The 21363-nt window shown below is 46.1% G+C and overlaps 1 protein-coding gene and 1 non-coding gene across 2 annotated transcripts; both read right to left on the bottom strand.

Moving 5' to 3' along the window:
• Positions 1-18439: 18439 nt before the first annotated feature.
• Positions 18440-21363, bottom strand: RPL37 (ribosomal protein L37). The gene is made up of 4 exons (XM_052778730.1): positions 21272-21363; positions 20400-20535; positions 20036-20120; positions 18440-18677 (listed from the first exon to the last, which is right to left on the bottom strand). The coding sequence occupies exons 1-4, from the start codon at positions 21272-21274 to the stop codon at positions 18608-18610; spliced, it is 294 nt and encodes a 97-aa protein (XP_052634690.1). The 5' UTR covers positions 21275-21363; the 3' UTR covers positions 18440-18607.
• On the bottom strand, positions 18779-18857 carry LOC128137928 (small nucleolar RNA SNORD72). The gene has a single exon (XR_008233914.1). It is a non-coding gene; the product is annotated as a small nucleolar RNA SNORD72 (small nucleolar RNA).

Here is a 21363-nt window from a genome sequence, read left to right as displayed (position 1 = left end):
TGAGGGACCTGGACATTTGTCATGGTTTAACCCCAGCCAGCAGCTAAGCACCACACAGCCACTCACTCACTCTGCCCCTGGTGGGATGGGGGAGAGAATTGGAAGAGGAAAAGTGAGAAAACTCATGGGTTGAGGTAAAGATGGTTTAATAGCTAAAGCAAAAGCCGCGCACGCAAGCAAAGCAAAACAAGGAATTAATTCACCACTTCCCATGGCCAGGCAGGTGGTCAGCCATCTCCAGGAAAGCAGGGCTCCATCACGTGTAACAGTTACTTAGGAAGACAAACGCCATCACTCCAAACGTCCCCTACTTCCTCCTTCTTCCCCCAGCTTTATATGCTGAGCATGACTTCATATGGTATGGAATACCCCTCTGGTCAGTTGGGGTCAGCTGTCCCAGCTGTGTCCCCTTCCAACTTCTTGTGCCTACTCGCTGGTGGGGTGAGGAACAGAAAAGGCCTTGACTCTGTGTAAGCACTGCTCAGCAATAATGAAAACATTATTGTTGTTATCAACACTGCTTTCAGCACAAATCCAAAACATAGCCTTATACTAGCCACTATGAAGAAAATTAACTCCTCCCCAGTCAAAACCAGCACAGCATTTCTTCCACCCCTCCCTGGAGAAGTGAATGACTGTGGCCTCTCTTCTGTTTCTAGCGTGACACCGGCTGCTGCAGTGCCAGTGAGAGGGAGCGGCTTGACATTCCCAGCTCCCCCGAGTCACCACAGCGGATGGACTGCAACATCTCCAAGCAATGGACTATGACATCACTGAGCGAAGGATTGTGACCACGTGTCCCTCGCTGCTTATATCTGGGTGCCGAGGCTTACCCAGCCAGCTCGTGCCAGCACTCCAGCTGAGCGAGTACGCGAGGTTGGAGTGTTGAGCAAGGCTGTTGCTGGTGCTGAGGTCGTGGTCGGGGAGTTCTTCACTGCAACTCTCAGTGCCCGACCCCAGAGCCATTGAAGGATTTTCCCCAGCCCTGCCTGGTTCAGGCAGCTGGGGCACCCAGGAAGTGCGCTCACAGCAGCAGAGGTGAGCTGTGCAGGGAAAACTCACCCTGGGGAGCTGGGAGGGTTTCTTTCTTGAGGGACCTGGACATTTGTCATGGTTTAACCCCAGCCAGCAGCTAAGCACCACACAGCCACTCACTCACTCTGCCCCTGGTGGGATGGGGGAGAGAATTGGAAGAGGAAAAGTGAGAAAACTCATGGGTTGAGGTAAAGATGGTTTAATAGCTAAAGCAAAAGCCGTGCACGCAAGCAAAGCAAAACAAGGAATTAATTCACCACTTCCCATGGCCAGGCAGGTGGTCAGCCATCTCCAGGAAAGCAGGGCTCCATCACGTGTAACAGTTACTTAGGAAGACAAACGCCATCACTCCAAACGTCCCCTACTTCCTCCTTCTTCCCCCAGCTTTATATGCTGAGCATGACTTCATATGGTATGGAATACCCCTCTGGTCAGTTGGGGTCAGCTATCCCAGCTGTGTCCCCTTCCAACTTCTTGTGCCTACTCGCTGGTGGGGTGAGGAACAGAAAAGGCCTTGACTCTGTGTAAGCACTGCTCAGCAATAATGAAAACATTATTGTTGTTATCAACACTGCTTTCAGCACAAATCCAAAACATAGCCTTATACTAGCCACTATGAAGAAAATTAACTCCTCCCCAGTCAAAACCAGCACAGCATTTCTTCCACCCCTCCCTGGAGAAGTGAATGACTGTGGCCTCTCTTCTGTTTCTAGCGTGACACCGGCTGCTGCAGTGCCAGTGAGAGGGAGCGGCTTGACATTCCCAGCTCCCCCGAGTCACCACAGCGTGTGGAGACCATGCACACGGAGCCGGAGAACCACTGTCCAATATGCCTGGACAGCTGGGAGGAGGCCAGCTACGTACTGCCATGCCTCCACCAATTCTGCTACCCGTGCATTGTGCGGTGGACTGACAGCAAGACTGAGTGCCCCCTCTGCAGGAAGAAAATAAGATCCATCTTGCACTCGGTGCGGGCAGACGACAACTTTGAGGAACGTGTCATCCCACCACCTGCAGCACCACCACTCGTCATCCACCTGAGAAGAGGAGCCCCCGGACACCCAGCCGTCCACAGCCTCCATCACCCTGCAGCACGCCAGCCACCAGCTGCATGGCGGCCGCCCATGGCTCCAGTGGGCGCCTTCCATGCCTATGTCTGGGCATCCATCTTCCGCATCTACCCCGCTGTCCTCCATCCCCTGCTGCCCTGGCTGCATCAGGAGCTGGGGCAGCTCTTTGAGGATGCCCAGGAAGCAGCAGCAGCACAGAGCCTCGTCATATCCAGCCTGCGCTACTTTGGCCTGGATGAGGAGGCTCTGATCCAGCTGCTGCAGGCCTCCCTGGGCAGGCGCACGAGGAGCTTTGTCCACCAGCTTGTTGACACCATCATGTGCCAGTGCAGCAGAGAGGCCCGATGTCGGATGGGCCTCGAGGATGCCCATGCTGCCAGGGGCCGGGAGGACCTCAGCAGCGCCCTCAGTGCCCCTGTTCCCATCCACAGGGAGCGACAAGAGCGGCAGGAGGACCCAGAAGAGGCTGTGCCCGGGCCCTCCACTCACAGCCAGGGCAGCCAACGCTCCCCTGGAAGGACCCGGCGAGCCCCAAAGAGGAGGGCCGGCAGCCCTGAGGACCCCTCCCAGACCTGCAAGAAGCCACCTCACCATCAGTGACACTGGGATTATGCCTCAGCGGCTGGCCAAACCACAGCCAGGCTGGCAGCTGGGGCTTAGGGTGGTCCCCAATAGATCCCAGCCCCCTAAATCTAATTGTTATGCAGTAAAAGAAAATAAAGGAATGAAAACTGCAGAAAAAGTCTCAAGTATTACTAACAATGTAGATGGTGTTGCCATCTGCACCTGTGCTGCTTTCTTCCCCTTTTCCTGGTGCTACACCCACTGTTTCCTCACGTGTCCGCTGGGCCCTACTACCTCCTCCACCCAGAAGCCTTGCAGACTCAGTATAGAGTCTGCAGTCTGGTACTAGCAATGGCAGTGCCATGTTCCTGGGCTATGGGACTCAAGGGATGGGGTGCACCCACTGTGGGTCCTGTTACTCCACAGGGCAGAGGAATGGGGGCAGGAGATGGGATGAGGCTTAGGCCCACGGAGGAGCAGAGGCACAAGCCTCAAGGTGTGGACTTTACTCTTTGCCTGTCCAATAACCCTCAGGACTGAGAACTCCACCAGTGCATGATCACTGCAGCCTAGGCTGCCTCCAATCTTGATGCATCTGATCAGCTCACTCATGTTGGTGACCAACAGGTCCAGTAACACATCCCCTCTGGTAGGGCTGTCTATTACCTGGCTTAAGAAGTTATCCTCGATGCACTCCAGGAGTCTCCTGGATTGCCTAGAGCCCGCTGTGCCAATTTTCCAGCAGATGTCAGGGTGGCTGAAGAGCCCCAGCAGGACGAGAGCCTGTGCGTGTGATGCCTTCTGTATCTGCAGTAAGAAGGCTTTGGCAATGGGCTCCCCTTGACCGGGTGGCCTGTAGTAGACACCAACCACAAGGTTGCCTCGGTCTCTAATTCCTACCCATCAGCTTTCAACCTGCTTGTGGCTATTCTTCAGAGACAGCTCTTCATAATCTATCCATTTCTTGACACAGAGGGCAACCAGTGCTTTTACAGATCCTTTGAAATGACTCTGTAGCCAGGTACTAGTGGCACGCTTTAGGGATTAATACAAGAACCAAGGCTATTTAGCATCTTTACCCACTGGAGTGATGGGACAGCATGCACTCTCAGCAAGTTTGAGGATCTATACACACCTGTGTGGAGATTTCCAGTGACCATTTACTGTTAGCTGTAAACGCTACCAAAGCAGGGAAGAAAAAAAAAAAAAAGGAAGTTTGTGTGAGGGGAGAAGCATTGTTTGAACTACATGAGCTGAGGCAACCAACCTCACACTTGTCCAAAGAAAGAACCCAAATTCAGTGCCCCAGACAATTTTTCAGTACTCCTAAAATCAAAGTATGAGGCTTCTTAGAATGTGTTTGTGAGCAGGACAGTAGCCTTAGTGCCATCCAGTTGCCACTGAGTGTCAGAAAAGAGGAAAACTGCACAAAGTCCAAAGGGCCACTGAAGTATGAGTTCAGATTTCTAGCCAGTCTTACTCAACTCTTCACCTTCAGTGCTCAGGGGTATTTCCATCAGGTCAGCCACTGAAATGGAGCCACCATGGAGCTTTACCAGCCATTATGGCTGTTCCCAGAATAAAACTGTGAGGAAGACAGGAGAAATAGTTTATCCAGTTGCAAATTAAGAACTCACTAAAATACAATTACTCAAAGTAATCAGACTTCAGGAATTGTGTTTGCCTGAGAATTTTAAGGTTAGCAAAGTGTTCACCTTGAGACTGCTTGTTCACTGGGGAGCCACAGCATGGCAAGCCCTCTCTGCCCTACAACGCAAGGGAGCAATGCTGGCAACTTCCCCTCCTCCTGTACCTTGGCATGGGCTGCTCAGAGAGGTTATCCAAAACCACACTGTAACACCTGTACCAACAGGAGCCCGCTGGCAGTCTTCATTCAGTATTCCCCACCAGGACGTCCACCTCAGCACTTCAAACAACCAAGACACAAACAGAAGAGAGCTGGTAACATCTTGCAACATGCACCTCTGAAAAGCCTGTATTAAAGCTGCAGGTACACTGTGTGGTAGCATATAAAGGTATTAGACATCTGTATACGGCTTGCTGACTTTTCTGGTCTAGAAGGCTGCATTAATAATGCTTCTTTTTAAAGAGTATGCTTTAGCTGTTGTTTCAGTAATGACATTTGAAGTTATTTAACATGACCTTTTGGGTCAAAAGTGAGTGAACTGTGGCCAAATTGTGTTTAATCTTGCTGTGCTATGGCTTCTTTAGCAGGCAGCGTCAAAACTGCTGTTAAAACCTCTTAAATTACGTTCACGTAATGCACCACTCCAGATCAAACCCTGTATGGCCTCTTGTCCTAGGACTAGTTGTCTTACGAAGCAGTCATTTATTGCACCCAAAGATGTTCTCTCTGCATTTCATTCTTGAGAAGTCAGTGACCCAGTAGTACGAATCCCGTTGATCCTCCATACCCCACCTCTCTGAGGTGTCCATTGTATCAGGGTTGTCCTGGAAAGCGACCACTTCAGCCCCCCTAACTTAATTTTCAGGCTTCGTGTGTGGATATGGCAGCACCTGTTGTCGGGGGCTGAAGGAGTTAATGTCTCAAACATTGTGGTGGGGCAAGTTCACCTCAGCCAAGCACCCTGCCTCCCAAGGAACGCGCACAGCAACAAAAGGCAGCAGCTGAGATGTCGGTTGGCAACAGGAGTTCGTGGTGTGCCGGCGGGATCGCGGTTCCGTGTTCTGATAGGCTGAGCGGGGAAGCTCACCATATATGGCCAAAGGTCAAAGAACGGTCGTACTTGCAGGGAGGGAGGAGTTACTCCCCAAACGACCCCCAAGCCCACCCATCCATTTCCCGGAGGTTCTGGAAGCACAAACGGCATATGACACCTAATTAGGTCAATGAGTTCGAATGCCTCCCCTAAAGGAGGGGTGAGGAGATGCTAAAAGGACGCAAACTGAAGCCCCACACGCACGCCCACTGGAACTGGACCCCTTGGCTGACTGGACCAACGCTGGACCTGGGACCGGTGAAATCTTTCTCTTCTCTCTTTTTTTCCCGTAATCCCTACACCTCATCCCTTTAGACATAAACCATTGACCAAGTCTGGGACTAGGAGTGGATCCAGCTGCCCCTGGGCTCTTCTCTGAGAATGAGTCTAGAAAGCAAGGGGGTCTGCTCTGAACCTCATGACTCAATGGGAGGGCTCTCCTTATTGTCTTCCTGAACTGATCCCCAAATAAGCAAGGTATGTTTGGTGATGTATGGTTAGCACATGTTACCCAGTTTACTGACATAGTTTCCTGCCAATTCTTGTGGTAAGCATACCAGTTTTTGTTATGAGCATACCAATTTTTGTTGTGAGCATGCCAATTCTTGTTGTGAGCAAATAAAAGTTGAGTTTTGTCAGTTAAAGGATCCCTGGTGTCGTTTCACCTTAATCCTGACCTGGCAATCAGCAAACTTGAGTCGTCATCATAAGAAATTGGGACATGACATCTCTAAGCTTTGCCCTTACTCCATTACTTAATTTTGCATGTACCAGTCAACTGACATTAGCAGTCTAATTTGCTTTCCTTATTTATTGCAATTGTTCTTTTTATTTCTGTTTGGGTATTTCCCGAGGTGTATTGAACCCTAGCTGTATCCACTTTTTAGATCACATCAGTCTGAACTGGGTGCTTTTCTGCCCCTCTGCTTCACGTATCTAAGTCCTTCCTGTCTACATCTCATTCAGGCACTAAGACTTTGGATTTCTGTTTGTCCCTGGCTTCACATGTGGAATTGACAGTGTTTCAAGGAATGAAAGTTTTGATCCTCAGTGGCAGCCAAAACTTACCTGCCTCAATGATATGAAGATGGACCAAAATAACAAACTCTGACCCTGTAGCCTCTCACCTAGATGTTGCATGATGCCTGCTGCTTTTGTGCCCAGCAGCAGTTTGTAATTTAATTTCACAGGCCCAGTTACCCAGGTCTAATAACAGAATCTCCTGCTAGCACCAGCTACTTCTTGCTGTCTTTTACACTCTCTGCTGCCTCTAAGGTGCACTGTTATCCCAGCTGTAGGATAGGTCTCAAATAGGAAATCCAAACAGTCCAAGGAGGGCATAATTTGCAGAGGACTGCCACGAGAGAAGGATGTTTCACTTACAAGGCACCAAGGGATTTGGCCTTGCCTTTTTGGAAGGGCTCCAATCAAAATAATTCTCTTTCCCTGGAAATAAAGTGAGGTAGGAGCATGCTACAAGTTCTCAGCCTTTTAAAAAGAAACACCGAGGAGCAGTATAGCCACACCATCTGGCACACACAGGTTGTTAACAAGTTGATCAAGAAAAGAGAAGGATCTCTCAGGAATTAAGTCTGAATGCATTGTGCTAAACACTCTCTCTACTATGCATCCTGAAGGAGAAGATGCTGCCATACAAGACAGCTGGGCAGAAGGGAGTCTAGGTTCAGTCTCTGTTCAGCCACTGTTTCCCTCCATGCGCTTGGCCTTATGATAACCACAAGACTCCAAAGGAAGGTGATGCTGACTTTCATTAATGAATATAAAGCCCCTGAATAATTGTGTGGGTTTAGTTCTTAAATGCTGCATTTTAACTCCTGCCTGCACAGCGGGAACCTGTGTGCCTTCTCTAAGTCCTTTATTTTATCCCAGTTAGACTGCAGGTTCTTAAGGCTGGGTTTCTTTTTCTTTCTCTATGTATATACATTTAGAAAAGTGCAAAGCAAAAATCTCTTCTTGAGTCTTTGCTTAGAGTGCCTGCTAGAGCACAGTAAGCATTATTTATGGGTCTAGAAAGTATAAAGATGTCCACGAAATACCCAGCAACTCAGCGTCAGGAGTTTGCTATTATGCTGTGTTATCTCAAAAATCCAGGTGCATAAGTCATTTAGTAACAATTTTTGTTCTTGCAAGTCTGTCGATACTGGTAGAAAAATTGGTAAATCACTCTTTGCATCCACTTGCTGTACTGTATTAGTAATGTTAGAGACCAAAAATTTGGGGTTTCTTTCATACCTAAAAAGAAGTTTCCTGAAAAATTGAGGAAAATCCTGACAGCCTTTTACCAGCCAAATCAGGAGATAAAAAAGATACCAAAAATAAAGCTTACAAATCAATTTCCCAATGTTTCCCTCCCTCCCGCTCCCCATGGTTTTTGCAGAGCTGGAATTAATCAACAGCTGCCTGCTCTGCCCTAGGGCATACCTGGAGTGCGGCTCTGTCCTCAGGCAGGTTTTTCACTGCCATCTGCTGTCCATTAGATGGGTTTTAGCTTCTGTGACTGTGGCTCGAGACTTGTGCTAGACGCTGTGAAAGTTTTGAACCATCAGTCACCACCTCGACTGAGTTGCCTGATGCTCCACGTCTCCGCAGGCACCGGGCAAAATGCTGAGAAGTGATCTGCTGCATCTCCCCTGGCCTCTCTCAGCCTTCACTTACACTTTCAAGTGATTTAATCCATGATACCAGGCACGCAGGCTTGTGTGAGCTGAAAGCATAAACAAAAACAAGTTTGAGGGTTATTAGGTTTCACAAGTGGGGTAAGAGGGTTGCAATGCTGTCCTGGCATCTGGAAGTTAAGGTAGAGTTGAGACAGCCTTGCTCCATAGTCTGACTCAGGTATTGCCTTGGGAGTCCCTTCCACAAGCTCACTGAGGGACTTGAGAAGGATTTGCCTTCCTCTGGTTCACTGCCTTGTCTGTAAAATGGGAAAAATAACCTTTCTTGCTTCAAAACCACATAAGAGGAGCTAATGTTTGCCATGTGGAAATTAAATACCTGTTCAAATGCATCCGTTCCCTTTTCCTATCTGATACCACCATCTGGGTGTCCAAGTCTGGATGTTTAATATCATTGCATCAACCTGCATACTTGCTACATCATGTGAAAATGATCCTTCATGTTGTAAACTGCCTGTAAGATCTTTTTGGTGCATCTTGAGATCTAGGGCTTGTCTCTGCATTGCACTTACTATTGGAGGAGTTTGAGACAAGGAACAGCACCTGCTGCAGAGTTTCCTTGGTTCCACTATAAAACAATTGTAAGGACAGTCCCAAAATTCCCCTCAAAGCAAGAATGGAGGAGCAAATCTGTGTGCAGAGCTGTATCAGGTCTGGTATTTCCAGCATAGTGCCAGTTACCTGAGTGTTTGAGTTTTGGAGGCCTCATGGCTCCAAATCTTTCAAAATTCCCTTGTTTCCACTCCATCTTCTATCACTGGTCTTTCAGTGATAGTTTCAGGTCTACTAAGGTTTTTCCTGTTGGTTGCTGCCTGAGGGACATTAATTGAGACTTGGGAGCTTGTATTTTATAACAGGCCATTCATTTGCTGTTGAGTGCTGAAGGCATCCTCTGTAGTGGCTGGAGGATATTCTTTGAGTCCTTCTGAAACAAATGCTAATTTCATGGTTGGTGCATTTGCGGGAGATGACATTTAGTGATCCAGGTAGTGTCTGTTGTCTTACAGTGTTCGTAGTTCAATGGAAGTGGATGGCTCGCTCTGTGTACCATGAAAAGCATAGATCCCCTTGAAGATCAGGGCCTGAGGAGGAGGCACATACAGATGGCCCAAGCACCAGGCTAGCCCCAATGTCCTGGGGTTTTTGTTATGACTGCAGAACTACTTTTAGTCTAAGCTTATTGGGAATTTGGGCTATATCAGTGTGCACCGTAGGTATCACAAGGATGGAGGGTTTTATCATTATCATTATTGCTATTTTAATACAGCAAAAGCTTTTCTGGGCTTTCTCTATATAAGCATCCTGAGTGAGTGAGAGTGTCAAGTGACAGTTTGTATTCACCAAGCGAGAATCTCCTTACTACAATTCAGTGTTTGATTTGTCAGTAAATGGAAATTACAGAAAGAAATAATAGTTACTGCTGCAGTTTCAAGCTGTTGAAATTCTCACATTATAGACAGAATCCTGATTTCAGCATTTCTGAATACCTTCAAAGGCAGAATCTGGCTCCTGCCACACATGAGCATTGGTTTTCGTTATGCAGTAGTAAACAAGGTGTGTTGCCAATGCATTTATTAACACTTCCTGCTCTGAATCAGTCCTCCTCACCTATATGAAACATTGCCTGTATGACTTTCACAACGTCAATATTTCTATTTAATTTTTTAAATTAATTTGATTCTTTTATAATGCACTAGTGTTGAGATTTACATCAAGAAAGTTCAGTCCTACAGAGATGACCTGAAGGTAGGTGGCACTGTCTCTGTCATGGCATTCATGAATTGTATTGATTTACACTTGCAGACACGTGCTATTCATCCTATTTCTTTAGCTCTGTGCATTCAATATACTACTTCCTTCACAATCTTGTCCAAACCAGTGCATCAGTAAGATCAATGCTTACAGCCAAGTGCTCAGAAGCAATCCTATTTTACAGCAGTCCTGTATGCTCATAAGGTCATGAGAAAATGTTATGGACAAGAAATAGATATCCCAGGCCCAAACCTACAGAGTGCTATCAACTTCCAGGAGCCCAGCAAGTGTTTTTCTTTTCTGTTGACTGCAGTGGATGTAGGACTTCTGGCTGCGTACAGACTCAACTTTGAACTATTGGGGCTTTTCAGTATAACTAAGGGGAGGTTTCTTTTTTTTGATTATTCTTCTGTGCAAGTATGGTATTTTGTAGGAATATGTTTTAACAAAGGAAATTCTGGCAAAATAAAACTTCATTTCAATATACTACTTCAGACGTCTTGTCATGTGTTCTGTCAGAGTGTATAGTAAATAATAACAGTTTATAACACACTGAATTGCAATATTTTGACACATACATACTTTTACTAAAAACATTATTTTCCAGTTCTTTTCAAATATCATGACTGTATTTTGAAATGCAAGCAGATTTCTTTTTAAGGTGGAATTTGCCAGAGGGTGGAAGTTCCCCTTGCTGTACAATTCCACTTGAGTCTTGGCTCAGGGATTTGTAGAAGTGAGGAAATACAGCCTCATTTTCTGACTTGTGAGTGTTCAGATTTTTTTGGCTTTCACTCTAGAGAAAAGCAAGAGTGGTGTGGTACTGTGAGGCCTTTAATGTCTTACATATCTTTGACTGTAAGTGAAAGGGACATGCACAATCAGTGGGCAGCTGATGACCTTACATCAGTTTAAGACAAGCAGTGACACTGAGAGCTGCAGAGTCATTCTCAGTTTGTATCAGAAGGATTAAAGGCCAGGTTTATGTGAGGCAGAGTATTTCACAGGTCACAGCACCTCCTGGTTGTTACCATACTCTATTCTTCACGTTTCCTTTTGTTAACAGCCTGCAGTTCTTTCAACCTCCACCCTTTGACAAATGTTCCTTCTAATTTCCCTTGGGGGAATTTTAATTGAATTCCTAATTACGGGTGTACCAATATGCATTAGAGAGAGTGGATTCTTGTGTGAATTGCAGCTGCTGTTTCCAGATTGCGCTGTGGACCATGTTGGGGGCAGCAGCCACCGAAGGCCACTCACACCGGTGATGAAAGGGTCAAGTGTTTATGGATGAGAATCAGGGGAAAGGCCAACAAGGCAGCTATGCTGGTGGGAGTCTGTTATAGACCACCCAACCAGGATGAAGAGGCAGATGAAATATTCTATAAGCAGCTGGGAGAAGTCTCACGATCACTAGCCCTTGTTCTTGTGGGGGACTTCAGCTCACCAGATATACTACAGCAGAGAGGAAACAGTCTAGGAGTTTCCTGGAATGTGTGGAAGACGGCTTCCTGACAGCTGGGAAGGGAGCCAGCAAGGGAAAGTGCCCCGCTGGACCTGTTGTTTGTGAACAGAGAAGGACTTGTGGGTGATGTGGTGGTTGGAGGGCATCTTGGGCACAGCGATCATGAAATGATAGAGTTTTCAATTCTTGGAGAAGTAAGGAGGGCAGTCAGCAGAACTGCTACCTTGGACTTCTGGAGGGCAGACTTTGGCCTGTTTAGGAGACTGGTTGACAGAGTCCCTTGGGAGGCAGTCCTGAAGGGCAAAGGGGTCCAGGAAGGCTGGACATTCTTCAAGAAGAAAATCTTAAGGGTGCAGGAGCAGGTCATCCCCATGTGCTGAAAGAGGAGCTGGCAGGACTGGCCTGGCTGAAGAGAGAGCTTTGGCTGGAACTCAGGAAAAAAAGGAGAGTTTATGACCTTTGGAAGAAGGGGCAGGCAACTCAGGAGAAGTACAAAGATGTTGTGAAGTTATGCAGGGAGAAAACTAGAAGGGCCAAAGCCCAGCTAGAACTTAATCTGGCTACTGCAGTAAAAGGCAATAAACAATGTTTCTATAAACACATTAACAACAAAAGGAGGGCTAAGGAGAATCTCCATCCTTTATTGGATGTCGGGGGGGGGGAAACCATGACAAAGGATGAGGAATAGGCTGAAGTACTTAATGCCTTCTTTGCCTCAGTCTTTAATAGTAAATCCAGTTGTTCTTGGGGTACCCAGCCCCCTGAGGTGGAAGGCAGGGATGGGGAGCAGCATAAAGCCCCCATAATCCATGGGGAAATGGTCAGCAACCTGCCACACCACTTAGACACACACAAGTCTGTGGGCCTGGATGAGATCCACCCAAGGGCACTGAGGGAGCTGGTTGAAGTGCTCACCAAGCCACTTTCAATCATTTACCTGCAGTCCTGGCTAACTGGGGAGGTCCCAGCTGACTGGAGGTTAGAAAGTGTGATGCCCATCTACAAGAAGGGCTGGAAGGAGGATTGGGGGAACTACAGGCCTGTCAGTCTGACCTTGGTGCTGGGGAAGGTTATGGAGCCGATCATCCTGAGTGCCATCACACGGCATGTACAGGACAACAAGGTGATCAGGCCCAGTGAGCGTGGGTTTATGAAAGGCAGGTCCTGCTTAACTAGCTTCATCTCCTTCTATGACAGGGTGACCCACTTAGTGAATGAGGGAAAGGCTGTGGATGTCATCTACCTGGACTTTAGTAAAGCCTTTGACACCATTTCCCACAGCATTCTCCTGGAGAAACTGGCTGCTCATGGCTTGGATGGTGTACTCTTCACTGGGTAAAAAACTGGCTGCATGGCTGGGCCCAAAGAGTGGTGGTGAGTGGAGTTAAATCCAGTTGGTGGTCAATCACAAGTGGTGTTCCCCAGGCCTTAGTTTTGGAGCCAGTTCTCTTTAATATCTTTATCAATGATCTGGACGAGGGGATCAGGTGCACCCTCAGTAAGTTTGCAGACGACACCAAGTTGGGAGGGAGGGTTGATCTGCTCAAGGGTAAGGAGGCTCTACAGAGGGATCTGGACAGGCTGGATCGATGGGCTGAGGCCAATTGTACGAGGTTCATCAAGGCCAAGTGCCGGGTCCTGCACTTGGGTCACAACAACCCCATGCAGCACTACAGGCTTGGGGAAGAGCGGCTGGAAAGCTGCCCGGTGGAAAAGGACCTGGGGGTGCTGGTTGACAGCCGGCTGAATATGAGCCAGCAGTGTGCCCAGGTGGCCAAGAAGGCCAACGGCATCCTGGCCTGTATCAGGAACAGTGTGGCCAGCAGGAGCAGGGAGGTGGTTGTTCCCCTGTACTCGGCACTGGTGAGGCCGCACCTCGAGTACTGTGTTCAGTTTTGGGCCCCTCACTACGGGAAAGACATGGAGGTGCTGGAGCGTGTCCAGAGAAGGGCAACCAAGCTGGTGAGGGGCCTGGAGCACAAGTCTTACGAGGAGCAGCTGAGGGAGCTGCGACTGTTTAGCCTGGAGAAAAGGAGGCTGAGGGGAGACCTTATCGCTCTCTACAAATGCCTGAAAGGAGGTTGTAGTGAGGTGGGTGTCAGTCTCTTCTATCAAGTAACTAGTGATAGGACAAGAGGAAATGGCCGTGGGAGGTTTAGGTTGGGTATTAGGAAAAATTTCTTCACTGAAAGGTTGTCAAACACTGGAACAGGCTGCCCAGGGAAGTGGTTGAGTCATCATCCCCGGAGGTATTTAAAAGACATGTAGACACGGTGCTTAGGGACATGGCTTAGTGGTGGACTTGGTAGTGTTAGGTTAATGGCTGGACTCAATCTTAAAGGTCTTTTCCAACCTAAATGATTCTATGTTTCTGTTTATTCACCATTTTCTCCCTTGGAGCATCACCCAGCAGGCAACATGCTTTCTGTTTTAAGAGGACCATTCCCTTTGTTTCAACAGGATTCTCCTCTTCATACTTTCTAGAAAGTACTTAGGGATTTTCACAAGTTTTGATTCATTTTTCTATTGCAAAGTGTATGAGCTTTTATGTGCTAATGCAATCTTGTGTTCCTTTTATGGTCTTTCCTCATTATAGGTGGGAGAGCATTAATACAGGGATTTCAGAAGATATGCTTTCAAATACCTGTCCTGTTCTTGAAGACGTGGCATCCCAAAAATCTTAGCCTCAATTCCTCTCTGTAAACTCTTATCTGGTAATATTTTTCTGCTTCAGAGCAGTATTGCAACAACTGCAACAGTGTTTGCTTGGAACAGTTGCATTGGTATTTACTGGTACAGTAGGCAACATACTGTACGTTGCACCATGACAACAGTACAGGAGTCCCTTTACATACCAGGTTAACAGTAGCAGTAAAATAGACTAAGATCTGTACTGAGTTCAGCTAATGATGATTTTGGATATACACCATTAGAAGATCATTAGGTAAATTTACTGTAAAAAAAAAAACCAAACAGGATTAAATGCATTATTTATCCCACTGTTACTGCAATTAGAAAATTCTGTCCTTTGTGCTCTAGCATCTTTCCTTATACATAAATACAACATCTCTATTATCTACATATGAAATACCTTACCAGAAAGTCCCCAGTTTGCTGGCACCCTGGAGGTAACACCACTAAGAAAGCAGTGCTCTCTAGAAAGCAGTAGAACTTTGATCTCCCCGTTAGTCAAGAAATACGACTTTGTTTCCATGAAGAATTGCAGATTTTTGCCAATTTGCCCACAACCCGTATTGAGGACTGCTGCCTTAACACGTTCACTAACCTGTTTACTTCATGAAATAGCCCCCAAAATTATTTAAGTTGGAATTTACCTTGCTTTATCTACATGTTTTTATGGATGTAGCCTATGCCAACTGCCCCCTTGAGGAGGAGTTTATACACATTCTGAATAAGACAAATAGCATCACTTAATCAAGTTATTTGACATTTTGAGTAAAGAAGCCTCCACATTTGTAGCATAAGGCCAAGACCACAAAAGTTCTTGTTTAGGGCTCTGAATCAAATTTTAATATAGCAGAGAAGTGCAAGATTCTAGTGTAGTAGTTATGGCTGTGTATAGGAGAGTAACTTACTCTGAAGAGAGGTCTTCAAATCATTGTCATCAATCAAAAAATTAAGCTTTTTCATGTAAATCCAAGAGGAAAAGTGACTTAACACCCTTCTGACCCCAACGTTTTCTTCTTAGAGCATCTCATGACATGTTAGGACCACCTCCCCTTTCCAGGGGTCACAATAATTTAGTGGGTGTTGTTTCCATGTGTCACTGGGGAAAAAGTAACTGGACTGGTCTCTATACTGCCCTCACAATACAGCAACAGTGGAGGTAGTCTTAATTTATAGGTAAAGTAAAATTAGCACCACTTTATGCTAGCACACTGGATGGTAGAAACAGCTGGGAGTCCGAAAGTGTGAAGCACCTTGTCCAGCTCTTCCTGCTGTGGTGTCAACAATCTCACACTGATGGAGGTTGTCGTGGTTTAACCCCAGCCAGCAACTAAACACCACGCAGCCGCTCACTCACTCCCCCCCACCCAGTGGGATGGGGGAGAAAATCGGGAAAAGAAGCAAAACCCGTGGGTTGAGATAAGAACGGTTTAATAGAACAGAAAAAGAAGAAACTAATAATGATAATGATAACACTAATAAAATGACAACAGCAATAATGAAAGGATTGGAATGTACAAATGATGCGCAGTGCAATTGCTCACCACCCGCTGACCGACACCCAGCCAGTCCCCGAGCGGCGAATCCCTGCCCCCACTTCCCCGTTCCTATACTGGATGGGACATCACATGGTATGGAATACACTGTTGGCCAGTTTGGGTCAGGTGCCCTGGCTGTGTCCTGTGCCAACTTCTTGTGCCCCTCCAGCTTTCTCACTGGCTGGGCATGAGAAGCTGAAAAATCCTTGACATTAGTCTAAACCCTACTGAGCAACAACTGAAAACATCAGTGTGTTATCAACATTCTTCGCATACTGAACTCAAAACATAGCACTGTACCAGCTACTAGGAAGACAGTTAACTCTATCCCAGCTGAAACCAGGACAGAGGTGTAGCTCATCCACCATATTGGGTTTGCCAGTTCACACACACAACCTATCTAAAAAACAGGTACTGTTATTTATATGTCTTTACAGGATACAACGGTACTAGAAGTCTAAATTACCTTTGAGGGATTGGTTAGTTGCCTGATAACTATGGCTCACTATGCACTGAACAGCTCTGTTAGGTCTTGTCATCCTTTCAATATGAACCAACACAGATGAAATACTGCTCCATGGCAATAAGCAGAATTCCCGCCTACAAGTTGGAGACTAAAAAAGAGTTCTGACCCTCAAGTCAAGCTGACAAGGATCCTTTTTTCTTTTTAAGCTCTGGCATGCAGTTGCACTTTTAGAGCTAGACATACCGAAGCTGATCAATCTTCCACCACCGCAGTCACCTGAGCACCTGCCTTTGAGAAACCATCTGATACAATTTTGTCTAAAAAGTGAGACTTGCTACACTGAACAATATGAAATGTAGTAATTTCTGATGCAATTTAGACTATACCACCTAACTGTGCCATATGTATCAGCCTGAAGGATGCAAAATCAAACGTATTACAGACTGTGTATGGCAATAGTTCTATACATGAAGGGGCTGAACAGCCCCAGTGAACACCATGCAGAGGTTCAATTCTAACTGATAACTCTCTAGTTAAGATGCTTGTAACAAGATCTCAACAAAAGATTATATATTTCAAAAACCACTGAGGCAGTCTAGCTTTCAACATTTAAGAAAACACTACAAAGAACTGAAGTACTTCAGAATCCATACCCAGCAAAGCTTTTAGTCCAACTACGACTGACACGTGAGCTACCCAAGCTTTTCTGAACAGGTCTAACACAAACCCAAATTAACCGATTTCCTGCCCCTCGCCAAGAGGTTTAACACAGTTGAAAATGCAGTGGCTGTCAAATTTCTCATCCACAAAGTTCATTCCTGCTGTAGGTAAAATTCCCCGAAATGAAGTTTGTAAGTTTTCAAAGTTACTGCAAGCCATTGCAAGTTTCAGTCATTGTTACCTCAGTTATGTTGCATATTTATACAAATGCTCATTTTTCAGGAGCTTAATTCATGCTAAGGAGCTAATGTGTAGCAGCAGCAAATAGCTAAGCAAGCACTTGCCTTTGCAGTATTGCACCATGTTTGCAGGTCAGCGTTAACAGGCTGCTCAGAACAAAAATCCCACACTACACAAAGATCATAAGACTGCATAGCAAAAATAAAACTTACCGTACCACTGTCCAACTGCACCACTGTTCAGCAAGTCCTTAGAGCCTTGCTGACCTGTTTTGAGATGCTTTGAGGGGTTATTCTCACTCTGAGTAACAAAAAGATATATTTGTGATTACTTCCTCCTGTAAGTTTCCCAGTAAATCACTAAAACCCCACATTTCAGATGTACTCCTGAGCCCTGGGAATACATGGATATGTAGTACACGCAAAGTGTATTTTAACAGCTTCACCACTTGCTTTCAGACTCTCTCAGAAGGACCAGCTGAAAGCAGAGTAAATACAGTCCATTTGCTGTATGCTCTGAGAACAGCAGGGAAAGATGTCTCTTTGTTTAGAAACAGCCCAGGTAGGTACACTCAAGTATCCAAAAGCATTAACTGTACTTCATTTAAAAATGAAAGAAAGCACAGTCAGGTGCACTCAAATTTCAAACCTAGCTGAAAATTTCTTCAGTGATTTGCACAAGTTGATATGTAAACTGCTGAGCCTTCAGTACTGACAAAGCAGTATGCTGCTTCTGGAAGTTCGTGATGAAACCAAAGGAATCACAGCAAGAACAGCCTCAGAAGCTTAAAGCACTTTTTGTTTTTTTAGTATGTTCTCTTCAAGGGCATCTGAAAATCCTCTAAACCCTTGCAGTGATTACTGCAATTCCCCAAACTTTGGTAACAGCATCTTACAATCACTTTTTTAAAGCTGAGTTTGAAAGCCAGCCGAGTAGCCCAGTAACACACCACGCAGGGTACAAAATCAGGCATCAATGCGTAATTTGCACATACCCCCAGGTGACTTACTTCTATATCATACTACCTACCATTTATTGTTTACACCCAGCATAGTTAAGATATTTTTGTGTGTCAGCTTTCCACACCAATCTCCCCAGACCCTTTGGGCAACTTCTGTCCCAAATGCAGATCTCCAGTCCCTCTGTGTCTGGCAGCATGCGTGCTGCAGACCTGGGCATTTCTTTTTGCCCAAGCAGCTATGACCCACTGAGTAAGCACTATTTTTGCAGGACTTTCAGTGCCCCAACAGCCAGGAAAAATGGCCAAGACTGGAAATCTCTCTTTAACTATTCCCTCCCAGAACAGCACATGCAGCCATTATTCAAGTCACTATCTTTAAGATAAAATTCTGACTCTCAATGCTAGGGCACAATGAAACTCTGAGGCAAGCAGGATAAGTCCATAGTGCCAATACTCCATTTCTCTTGCAGAGAGCTCTTCCGAGTAGCACATACAAGCCTCTTTTTAGTTTCAGCGCAGAGATAACTGTCCTTTTCAAGACAGAGGTACTATCAAGTGAAAAGTCAGTTAAAGGATTGTTTTTAATGAATCGCTTCAATGCACACCATCAAGAAACTGTGTGTGTAAATACATGTATTTTCAGGAATGCTGCATTTCACTGAAGTAAAACACGTATAAAAGGTGACAGATTTTCTAGATAAGACCATTTATTTTAACAAATAGATGAGTCTTTACGATGAACTGGAGGCTGCAACAGCTGCTCTCTTGGGCTTCGGTGTGGTTCCCTCACGGAATCCATTCCTACAAGCAGAAATATTGTTACTGCCTTCTGAAAGTATGATTCCTGCTCCAGGTTATTTTCTGACAAGAAATATTGTAATTCAAGTTCACTAGCTTTTTTCAGCTTATCTCAGTAATGCACTGAGATCACTACGGAGTTCATATGTTCAGACATTTTTAATAAGAAACATCTTATTAACTAAGTTTTTGGAATAAGCAGTATGGTTTTCACTCTCTTCTGCTGAAGTAAATTTGATTTCTTCAAATGGGAAGATTTCAGTAACTGAGCGAACACTGCAAGATTGCATCAGATACAGCACACCCGCTGAAGGCAGGCCTTACTTTATGTTCCTACTAAGCAACTCAGCAAAAGATTTCATGTTGGTGAAGTGCATGCCAATTTCTTACAGAAATCCTCTATGCCTCCAACCAGAGATTAAGAGGGGCATGACCGAAGAAGAGTCAGCCCCAAGCTTGCTTTTGGATATGACGTTTCCACTTCAGCAACACCCAGTGGAAAGCAGGCTGTAGCTGCACACTGTAAGGTATTTTCTGGCTGCTGCTGGGAAAGACGGTGCTCACCAAAACAGAAAGATTAATGGATCCCTCAACTACACCCAGCTCTGGGACTTCAAAGACTCCTACTTTTCAGTATTAAATCCAATCTACATTTTTCCAACAAGACTCTTGAATTACTTGGTGTTTTTCATTCAGCCTTCTTGTGTATTAGGCCAGAAGCTACAGAGCTCAATTTTAGAACATGGAGGTCATATGAAGAAATTCTTAATGAGTTTTAAGAGTACAATATCCCCACCATTACATCATAAGTACAACTCAAAGCTTTGTAGCAAGTTTTAGAAATGTGTTTACTCAGAATCTGATGTTAAAGCTACTTACTGCTAACTGAAATCCAAGTAAGAGAGTGACTACTGAAGTTATTCCAGTTCTGAACTTTTTTTTGTGGGCAAATGGGGACTGGAATGCACTTGAAGACTTGCCTCTTAAAAAACCCCACACTTCAGTGCAACCAGCAATTTAATTGGCTCACAAATAGAGGCAATACTACACAAAGTACATCTTTTAAAATGTGGGCTTTATATTACAATAAACTGTGTTCTGTACTATCTACACTTAACAGAAACATTAGAGCTTGTTATACACCCTATGTGTTAACAGTGAGTGAGATTTTTTTAATCCTCAAAGGAATATGCAGCCAGTTATAGAAAGCATCATTCATTTCACGATATTTTTAAGAAGAACGACCATACCACATTGACTGTACTAAATTAAAAAAAGTTAACTTTGAGTGATGAATTTTACAATTAAGTGGTATCTATGCAGGATTCCACACCACACTAGTTTGTAATAAAATGTTATACCTGAATCGACGGTAGACCTTTTTCAGGTGCCTCATGCGACCAGTACCAGTGGTGTTGCGTCTTTTAGCCTTTGCACTCCAGTTATCTAAAACATACAAGTTACTGTTACACATCTGCACCAAATAATTCAGTTGTACATTACAACTGTATAGCACAATTATTCAATGTGACAGAAACAAAAAAATAAAGTCAATTTCCTTTTAGTAATACTGCCCATTAGCTAAAATAGTTAAATCGGCATTAATTTGAAAAAAGTTCCAAACACTGCAAAACGACACAGTATTCCTCCAAAAGTCAAGACTACTGAAGAAGACAAAGAAACACAGATTTTTAAACTCAAGTCAGTTAAAACTTTGTTACTTACACTTTCTCTTACGCTTGGCAGGGTAACCACATTTCCCACAGGTGGATTTCTGCAGATGATATGCCTTGGACCCACATCGACGACACAAGGTGTGCGTCTTATTTCGCCGCTTACCAAATGACGACGTACCCTTCGTCTGAAAAGCATTTCAAGACGTGGCACATTAGAAATAGCTAGCACTTGCAAGTCACGGCTAAGAAAAGATTAAGCTCCTCAGAAAACCACGCACAAATCCACAAAATCCAATAAACACGTCAGAGGCACACCGAACTCTGAAACACCAACTCAGTTTCGTCTACAGGTAGCTCCCATTTTTAGAAACCATTTCCTTACGCCTCTCGCCGCCATTCCCTATCTCCCCACCCCCCCGGGCTGAAATAAAACAAAGCCACCGGGCGGTTATCCCCAGCTCCCTTCTCATCTCCCCCACCTCACCACCAGTAAATAGCAAACCGCTTTTTCCTGAAGAAAGGTTATTTGCAGCACGCAGGTCAGCCGCACGCTCACCACAGGAGGCTCTGGCGACCGAATCCCCTCTCGCTACATTACCGCACGGCTGCCTCAGCCACGCGGCAAGCGCCGGCCCGGCCCGGCCCGGCCCGCAGCGAGCACGGCGCAGACCCCGAAGCAGACCCCAGAAGCGCCCGGGCGGCAGCACGGCCCGCACCCCCACCGCGGCCTCCCCGCCCGGGCCCGCCGCCAGGCCCTCAGGCCCCGGCCCCGCGAAGGCCGCCCCGCCGCCGAGCCCGGCCGCAGCAGAGCGCAGGGCCGCCCCGCGCCCCAGAGGAGGCCCGCGGCCCCGCAGGGCCCGGCGCGGCGGCGGATGGCAGCCGATACCCCCCGATATCCGGCGCCCGCGCCCCGGCGCCCACCATCTTCCGCGGACGCCAGCACCAAAGAGGCCGAGCCCCGCCCCGCTTCCGCTACGGCGCGGCCAGCGCTTCCGGGGGCGCGGCGGCGGCGG

The sequence above is a fragment of the Harpia harpyja genome, chromosome Z (genome assembly GCF_026419915.1).
Source record: "Harpia harpyja isolate bHarHar1 chromosome Z, bHarHar1 primary haplotype, whole genome shotgun sequence".
NCBI lineage: Eukaryota > Metazoa > Chordata > Aves > Accipitriformes > Accipitridae > Harpia > Harpia harpyja.
This window is presented reverse-complemented; position numbering and strand designations above follow the sequence as displayed.